Genomic DNA, 10,000 nt, shown 5'->3' with positions numbered 1-10,000 from the left:
GGCGGATCAACACACGGGACCATATTCTGAAACACTGCTGCGCCGCACCTTCGTGACTTTCAAAAAGCTCTAGTTGAAGTGACATGGAGTTTTTAAAGGTTCTAGGGAGAGATTAGCAACATTTCTACATTTCTAACAGAAAAAAACTCTTGAGAATCCAGCTAATCATTTCTGTGGCTTTTGAAAATAGTTGTGGTGAGAGAGCGAAGCGAGGGTGCATCCTGGAGACAGCCGGACAACATCGAGAGGCGTCATCGGTTGTGAGAGGTGACGACCCCTCGCAGGAAGCAGCAGTAAAACCGGCTAGTAAAAAGCGTCTACAGAAATACATAAATGAATATATATATATATATATATATATATATATATATATATATATATATATATATATATATATATATATATATATATATATATATATATATATATATATATATATATATATATATATATAATGGTAATAATAAAATAGTATAAGGATAAGTACGACGCATTTCTGTCATTTATTCTTCCACTTTATCCTTTTCCTAACAAGTAAAACAATCGGATTATCCAGAATAATATGCATCAGGTGAATTTTGTGCCTCAGCTGATCGTTGCGAGACGCCCGCCGCGCAGAGGTGGCTGTGGAGGGAATGCCAAGACCTGCATCGGGTGCAACCTTACGTCTCTGTGACAGTTAATAACTGAATTCATACCTTGATTTCGGATTTCTCAGCCACATAAGAGCCAACCAGCCAGCAGAGAAGGAGCGATGACGCGTCTCGCCTCGCCCTCATGCTGTGTGCTCCCGTCTGCAGGCAGGAGCGCCATCATCCTGTAGCTGCAGCGCCACACGCCTCATCAATATTCATTTCAGACATAAACACTCAACCGATCCGTGTTTGGGTGACTAATACTTACTTTATCTGAACTACTACTTTTTTAAAATTTATTTTTAAGTAAGAGGTTCTGTCCAAGAGCAACAAAAAGACTAGGGAAAAAACAACAACAACAATAAAGGCACCAGTCCCTAAAGATTATAGTCAGATGGATTATCCAAAATCGTGAGAGGTGTCTTGTCAACGGGACACTGACAGTCGCCTTACGCCACCTGTTCCCACGCAGCCGCCACAACAAACACGAGCCCACACTCGCGGCAGCAGGGACACCCAAGGACAGATAGGTAACACTTCTGCAATGAAATATACATGGGCTGGTAATGGATGGCAGCTCGGCAGTATCAACAATATAACTAGTTGCATTCATATCAAGGATGCTTAATAAAGACGGAGGCGGCAGTGGCCTACTGTAAGCGAAGTCCGCGTTAATGAGTGGCCGGCACATTGGTAGGGGAGAGGCCGCGTGAGGTGTTCAGTGTGGAGGTCTGAGATGTAACAGTCCCGTCTGTTGACCTCACCTGCAAATTACTGACCTCACATCGAGAACATCTGTGATGAGGTGATCATCTACACCACATGTGCTCGGTGTGTATGTGTGCCTGTAATTATATATATATATATATATATATATATATATATATATATATATATATATATATATATATATATATATATATATATATATATATATATATATATATATATATATATATATATATATATATATATATATATATATATATATATATATATATATATATATATATATATATATATATATATATATATATATATATATATATATATATATATATATATATATATATATATATATATATATATATATATAGGGTGTTTTGAATAACACCGTCAAACTCTGAGAAACCACCACTGCAAAACAAATAAACTTCATTCTATAATAAAATGCATAAAAATGAGCCACTGATGAGGTACAGAACAGAGAGTACCTACGGAGCAGCAGGTGTTCGGTTTGTTACGCAATGGATGGGCTGCGGCTCCGTACACTAAATAATAAATAATAACAATCCTTTAGCTCAATAATTTTCTTTGCTTATATATATATATATATATATATATATATATATATATATATATATATATATATATATATATATATATATATATATATATATATATATATATATATATATATATATAAATAATACTTATGCGTAATGAAGTTCAAGAAGCAAGGCGAGGTGACTATCCTTGCGTTATCTCTTCCTGCCCTGACAGCTCCAGGCGACACCAGTAATTCACCAATACTCAGACCATCAGCAATTGATATGATGAAGAGCGGACTTCTGGACAGTCATGGTTTGAAATATGACCTCAAAGAAACATTCCTAATGTACATACACACAAGTTCATAATTTATCTGAACGTTCTCAGATGACTGCTGTATGTATGACAGGGTCTGTTGCTGCCAAACTTCAGAGAAAGCTTAACTGTGAGGCGTGTGTCGCTGCTGTGACAAGCTGCGAGAAACTTGCACCACATTCACTTATAGAAACAAAGGACTGGCGGGACTGTTATCAAAATTTGACGAATGTGTGAAAAATAAAATATCAGGAAAAGTGTCACCCTGGGCAGTTGTAGCTTCCATAACAAAACAATGTACTACAATAAACAAGGGATTGTTCACGCTGTCCTGGTAAGTTATTCTAACAGAGCTGTTTTTCAGGAGCTATTCCCCACCATGACTAATACACATCCACCGACAAATCATATTTTCTTATAAATCAAAACTGCGTGTGAGATCTGTCTTGAAGTCCGGTATTGTCATGCAGGAAAACAACACACAACAGGTCTACAGAGCAAGAAAATCTCCAGAAGTCCCTACGCGTACAAAGTGCTGATTTTGTTCAGTGAACTGTACGTATATTGTACATATTCATTTTAGTACAAATCCGACGGTTTTGCTTCCCTTGCCTGAAAAAGGTGATGTTCATGAGTGGACTGGTGTTGTTAGCGCTGGCACCTCTCCCCTCCTCCCTCTTTATTAAACCTCTCCGATTCAAGCACCTTACATCTACGTCTTTATCAACATTTAATTCTTTATGATTATTTATAGTTATGTCCTCCCTTCCCGGGACAACCTCTCTTAGTCACAAAATTGTAACAACTTGCGAATAAGAGCATTCAAACAATCCACCCCCAAACATCTCCAAGTCGAACGTTTTTCATTTTGTTTATTCTTAATGAAAGGGAAAAAAAAAAAAAAAAAAAAAAAATTGAAATGAAAATACCTTGCTGTCAGAACACACACACACACACACACACACACACACACACACACACACACACACACACACACACACACACACACACACACACACACACGGCGTGCGCGCGCGCCGTGTACATAGGTAATAAATATGATGACCTCTGCCTCAACACAACCACCTGGGAGTAAACATTGCTGGCAGTCTTGTGCAAGTGTTTATAGGGTGATGTATTTATATTAGTTCACCGATCAATGGAGCAGCAGCAGCAGCTGCAAGGAGGGCGGGATGAGGCCTCAGTGCGAGGTGATCCCGAGGGCTGACCACACCTTGTTCTAAAGTTCCTGAAATTTCATTCTGTTTAGAAAGCAGCACCAGGTCATTTTTCGCCATCTTCACGAAGAGATGGAGGCAGACGGGAAGCTCTCGCGTATTGAGCGACTCACGTACTGTATGGGGGAAAGGTGTTACTTCGCATACTTGTGGCTCATCAGGCTGAACGGCGGGCTGCCCTACTCGTGGCACCGGCCGCGCGGCGACCACGCCCGCAGGTGGTGCATGGCGACTTGGGAAGGCCCTCGGAGCGTCCCTGTTCTCATCCGCCGCCGCCATCTGGTGCTGTGGTCTTATTTTATCGCCATGCTGATCTGCAGCTCCTTCATGGCCTATATGGTAGTCATCTTGCTACCAAGGATGAGAGGAGATCCCTCCTTGACGTCCCAAGCGAGGATACTGAACAGCTTAGTGGGTTCAGTGGCCACCATGGGGCTTGTCTATTACCTCATGGTGAGCGGCACGCAATTGGCCAGGATGGTGAGCCACCTGTACGTCTTCTCCTCATCCTTCTACGTGCCATTCGCCATGGAGAAAAGCAGGATACAATTAACCGCCGTCTTCATCATAATCGTGTCTTATGTCTGTGACCTGGGTTTTTTGGTGAGGGGATTCGCTCAGGTAAAGTCTGTGTACGTCATCCTGGGCAGCGTCTCCTCGGTGGTACTGCGGTTCGTCTCCTTGGTGTCCGTCATGCCTGTGCAGCTGCTATTCCACTGCAACTCCCTCAGGATAGCCATTACGTACAACCAGGTGTTCCAAAGTTTCCACCACCACGTCTCGGGACAGCAGGCACCCGAGGGAGACGCAGACGAGGCGCATCCCGAGCAGCTCGCTGACTCACTTCACAAGATAAGACAGCAAGCTTACTCTCGCCGCGAGAAAAACAGGAAAGTACTCAACGAATACCTGCCAGCCACTGTGGAGGATGCTGTAATGGTAACCGCCAGCAGCGCCCTCCACATAGTGCACCACGCGCAGCACCACCAGCACCTGTTCAATGAGTACTTCTCCGTGCCAGTGCTGCTCATCATGGCGCGCTCCATCACCAGCCTCATCTTCACATTCTTCTTCGTGATCTTGGACCTTCACAACAGGTCGTTTTCCACCACGATGAAGCTCCTGCAAGATGCCTCATTCATCCTCGTCATCTGCCTGGCCCCTGAGGCTGTTGCGAGGCAGGTACGGCACGGCTGCATTCAGAGGACGGGCGAGCCAATGGTGAAGACAAACAGGAGATTATCAAGAGATAATAAATATATGAATAATAAATAAATAAATAAATAAATAAATAAATAAATTAGTAAATGAAAAAAAAAGTCGAGTGCCAAACTAGATTTGCTAAATCAGCACGATGAAACTTTAACAGAAACAGGAGGAATGGAAAAGAACCATCAGTGTGTGTGTGTGTGTGTGTGTGTGTGTGTGTGTGTGTGTGTGTGTGTGTGTGTGTGTGTGTGTGTGTGTGTGTGTGTGTGTGTGTGTGTGAGCGCGCGCGTGCGTGCGTGCGTGCGTGCGTGCGTGCGTGCGTGCGCGTGTGCGCGTGTGCGCGTGTGTGTGTGTGTGTGTGTGTGTGTGTGTGAGAGAGAGAGAGAGAGAGAGAGAGAGAGAGAGAGAGAGAGAGAGAGAGAGAGAGAGAGAGAGAGAGAGAGAGAGAGAGAGCAGCACAGGATAATGTTATTCTGATTTGTTTGCAGAGGAGAAAACTAAGAGGAGAATTGTGTCGCTTGAGGGTCTTCTGTAGCGACAGACTCCACGCCAAGGTTAGGAAGATTACACAGAATTACAAAGCATGACCAAACACCTACACACATTTAGGTCATTACAAATAAAGCTGCTAGGAAACTACCTGTAACTAACTATAGGATAAGGAGACAGGACAGTAAAGCAGAAGGTTCCTCGCTTTCCACCAATCCCTCCGCCTTACGCTGGCATGGAAACAGTTAGGAAAAGTAGCGTGGCAAGCAGTATGGAGAGGATGATAGGAAGCTCTGTTGTTCACTCCTCTTAACTCTACACGTCTGACAATCTGAAAATTAATAGATCAATAATTACAGACGAAGGGTGGATATATGTGATATTTAGCAGTCCGTAAAATAAGAATCATATACAACACCAGAAATTTCATGTGCATTTATTAATTATGACAGAGTTTGTTGGGGGATCCGCTTGCATGCGTTTATCAACTCTAGTTTTTAGAATTCGGTTAAGTTGTTGAGGAGGAGGAGGAGGAGGAGGAGGAGGACAAGAAAAAAGGGAGAGGAAGTATGAGGATGACAGAGATCCATTTGTGTGATGATGGCAAGAGATGGACGAAGGTGGGCAATCAAAGGCACCGACTCCTGCCTCCACGTCATGCTCCCCCCAGCAGTCACCCCGCCAATGCCTGCCTCCCCAACAGTCACCCCACCAATGCCTGCCTTTCCAACAGTCACCCCACCAATGTACACCTCCCCAACAGTCACCCCACCAATGTACACCTCCCCAACAGTCACCCCACCAATGCCTGCCTCTCCCATACAGTCGCCCCCACCAATGCCCACCTCTCCCCCATACAGTCACCCCACCAATGCCCACCTCTCCCCCACACAGTCACTTCGCTGATGCCTGCCTCTGTCCACAGCTGGGCCGCGTGCTGGAGCTGATGGACGATGACCCAAACTTCAACGTGGCAGGATATTTCGTGGTGGCAAAGAGTTGCATTATACCGGTATTTCGCTGTCTGTCTGTCCGTCTGTCTGTCTGTCTGTCTGTCTGTCTGTCTGATTATCTGCCTGTGTCTATCCGCATGTCTGATTGTCTTTGGCTGACTGTTGATATGTACGTTCGTATGTCTGATTATAACTATCTGCCTGTGTTTATCTGATGGTCTAATTGTCTGTCTATCTAGCTAACTGACTTTGTTCGTCTGTTTTGTTGGTTGTTTGTCTACATGGCTGTCTATCTCTGTTTATCTGTCTCGGTATTGACTATCTGGCTCTCTATCCAGCTGTCTGTTTGTATACCTGGCTGACTGTCTGACTATCTGTCCGGCTAGATAGTTAGATAATTGCTCTGGCTAACTTGATCTGTTCGTCTCTGTGGTTAGTTGGTCGGTCGGTCTCTCTCTCTCTCTCTCTCTCTCTCTCTCTCTCTCTCTCTCTCTCTCTCTCTCTCTCTCTCTCACTTGTTTAATGGAATCTGGCGAAAAAGTGTCCTTATAACTCATGTAAGTTTTTGTTCTTGGACGTGAAAGGTGACATCTGTGAGAAAAGTTGCTGACTTCATGGATGGAGAGAGAGAGAGAGAGAGAGAGAGAGAGAGAGAGAGAGAGAGAGAGAGAGAGAGAGAGAGAGAGAGAGAGAGAGAGAGAGAATATCGACTAGGAATTACAACAGACTGCCTTTCGCATACACATATTAGAGTTACAAGGCAGCAGACGAGGCGTGCTAAACAAACATCTACTCCTTCTCTTCCTCCTCCTCCCTCTACCTTACAGTCCTTCTCATCCTCCTTTTCTTTTTTTTTTTCTTCTTCTTCGTCGTCGTCGTCCGCCATCTTCCTTCTGTTACCTCTTTACTCATCAGTCATTTGAAAGTAAGGTTCCTTGCAAGAATGAGGAAGGTTTGTTGCTGTTTGGTTCTCCTACGTAATGTTATGTAGTCCTCCTTCTCCTCCTCTTTCTCATTTCTCCTGCTCCTCATTGTTTTCTTATTTCTCCTCTTCCTCTCCCTCCCATCATTCCTTCTCCTCCTTTTATTATTATTATTTCTCCTTCACTTCTTTGTTATTCTTCATCCTCTTCCTCTCATTTCTCGTACGTTTCCTCCTATCTTTCCTCCTCCTCCTCCTCATCCTCCATCCTCCTTCACTTCCTCCTATTATTCATTCTCTGTCGTTACCTTTTCTTCATTTCTACTCAAATTTTGGAGCGAAGACAATATGTGCACTTTTATCTAGTTTTTTTTTCTTTCTTTCCATCATATTTGTTTAATTCTTTCTTTTGTAGCATTTCGTCATTCTCTCTCTCTCTCTCTCTCTCTCTCTCTCTCTCTCTCTCTCTCTCTCTCTCTCTCTCTTTTATTTAAACAAAATTTACATCAGGCTTAAAACAACACGTTTTTTATGCTGCTATTTAAAAACCTATACTTGAATATAAAGAAGAAAATATATACAAAAAAGCGAACTCATCCTACTATATATATATATATATATATATATATATATATATATATATATATATATATATATATATATATATATATATATATATATATATATATATATATATATACACATGATTAACACAGCACTAGTGTGGGAGTTTGTGTTTTACGCCACCTGTGTGCAGCCACTTTCACTTGCTGGAGTGTCATTGTCTGTGTATCACTTCTCCCCCTCCCTCTCTCCCTCTCCCCCTCCCTCTCCCCCTCCCCTCCCTCCCTCCCTCCCTCTCCCTCCCTCTCCTTCTCTCCCTCCTTCTCCCTCCCTCTCCCCCTCTCTCCCTCTCCCCCCCTCCCTCCCTCCCCCCCCTTCCTCCCTCTCCCCCCCTTCCTCCCTCTCCCCCTTCCCCTTCCTCCCTCCCCTCCCCCTCCCTCTCCCCTCCCCTTCCCTCTCCGGTCCCAGACCTGTCTCCGGTCCCAGATCTGTCCCAGACCCGTCTCCGGTCCCAGATCTGTCCCAGACCTGTCCCTGTCCCTGTCTCTGTCTCAGACACTGTCCCTGTCTCTCTCTCTCTCTCTGTCTGTCTCTGTCTGTCTGTCTGTCTCTCTTACAGAAGAACGTAGAAGAAATAAAATCCATATAATTTAATCAAACAGTCAATTAGTCAATCAATCAGTCAGTCAGTCAGTCACAAAAATGTCAAAACAAATAAATAATAAAAAAAAAAATAAAAAAAAAAAAGAAAACCAACCAGTTAATCAATGAGTCACAGAATCACACCTGCCTGGGACACAACGCACTAATTACAGCTCCTCCCCACCCCCCCACCCACCCTTGGCCAGGTCACCAGCTTCATCAGCACGTACCTGGTGATTCTGATCCAGTTCCACATTAGCGAGTTGCAGTGTCCGACAGGGGACGCAAGGACCATCGCCAACACCACTGACACCACCACCGACATCTTATACCACTGATGTCCCCCCCTCCTCTCCCTGATGTCTACTCCTAATAAGTGAAAATAAGGGAAGCTGCAAGAAGTCGTCAGGCCTGTAAAGGTGCACATGTTTTCTTTTTTCTTTCTTTTTTTTTTTTTTTTTTAGCTCCCTACTAACTCGGCACAGACAATCTGCTTTCAGAGTTTATTCCAGCAAGGACAAATGAAAAGACGGGAGAACATACGAAAACACACAAAAGTACACACATGGGAGAACAAAAAAAAAAAAAAAAACTTGGAAAACAAAAGAGAACATGAAAGAAGATAAAGGAACATGGAAGAAAATTTTAGAAATGTGAGAAAAAGTGAGAAGAAATGTGTTAATGGAAAAAAAAAAACAAAAACAAATAGCAAGAGAACACAAAGGAGGCGAGGATATATGAAAGATAGGGTAGAATTAATGTGTTATCTGTGAATAAAAAGAACGGGAATGAAAGACGACGAAGAAGAAAAGCAGTACGGAGGGAAGAACTATGTAAATGAACGAATATAAGGAATAAATGTGAGCCATAAAAAGATGAATATAGACAAATAAAAAACAAAACGAAATGTGTAGCAAATTAAAAGGAAAAATGCATTAAAAGAAAAATGCAAATGAAGGAAGGAAAGAACAAAAAGAAAGAGGCAAATAAATGTAAAAAAAAAAAAAGAGTAAAATAAGTAATACAACAAACAACTGAACTACTAAATGTAAAGAAAAAAAAAAAGAACGTTCATAATAGATGAAAACAAAGCTGAAAAAAAAAATCCTACAAAACAGAGCTAAACCAAGAGGCAAATAAACGTTTGGATAAAAAAAAAAAGAGCAAAATAAGTAATACAACAAACAACTAAATATACAAGACTGCATATAACATTTTCTATCTTCTCAAATTAATGGTGGACTTAAGAATATCAACTGTCATAATTTTTATTTATTTTTATACATTCGTATTTACTTTCCTCTTACTTTTCCATGGTGTTCAAATTTTAGACGTGCTTTTCTTAAGCAATCGTTGATATTTTTTTTCTATTTTTTTTTTCTATTCAGATACAGTGTGCTGCAATTTTAGACGTGCTTTTCCTAAGCAATCGTTGATATTTTTTTTCTTCTATTTTTTCTTTTTTTTTTTCTATTCAGATACAGTGTGCTGCGTTTCGTTTAGTTTATTAGTGTTGCATGTAGTATATCCGTGTGATTACAATGACTGATTTTACACGTGCAAATGTTTACTATGTGGTGTTTTCCTTAAAATATATTAGAGGTGTTATATTTGTCCTGTATTGCACTCCTTCGTACGTAACTGCTGACGACTAACTTGACTCTCTCTCCCTCTCTCTCTCTCTCTGGAAGGGACACTAAAGGTGTGTGTGTGTGTGTGTGTGTGTGTGTGTGTGTGTGTGTGTGTGTGTGTGTGTGCGTG

General features: G+C 42.0%; 1 protein-coding gene across 1 annotated transcript; it reads left to right on the top strand.

The window, feature by feature from the left end:
* Positions 1-3,391: 3,391 nt before the first annotated feature.
* Positions 3,392-8,945, top strand: LOC135105429 (uncharacterized). The gene is made up of 4 exons (XM_064013566.1): positions 3,392-4,642; positions 5,158-5,223; positions 6,084-6,170; positions 8,446-8,945. Exons 1-4 carry the CDS (start codon positions 3,533-3,535, stop codon positions 8,575-8,577), a joined length of 1,395 nt encoding a protein of 464 aa, XP_063869636.1. The 5' UTR covers positions 3,392-3,532; the 3' UTR covers positions 8,578-8,945.
* Positions 8,946-10,000: the final 1,055 nt, after the last annotated feature.

Source organism: Scylla paramamosain, chromosome 12 (genome assembly GCF_035594125.1).
Source record: "Scylla paramamosain isolate STU-SP2022 chromosome 12, ASM3559412v1, whole genome shotgun sequence".
Taxonomy (NCBI): Eukaryota; Metazoa; Arthropoda; class Malacostraca; order Decapoda; family Portunidae; genus Scylla; species Scylla paramamosain.
The sequence above is the reverse complement of the archived record's forward strand: the minus strand, read 5'-3'. Positions and strand labels throughout refer to the sequence as shown.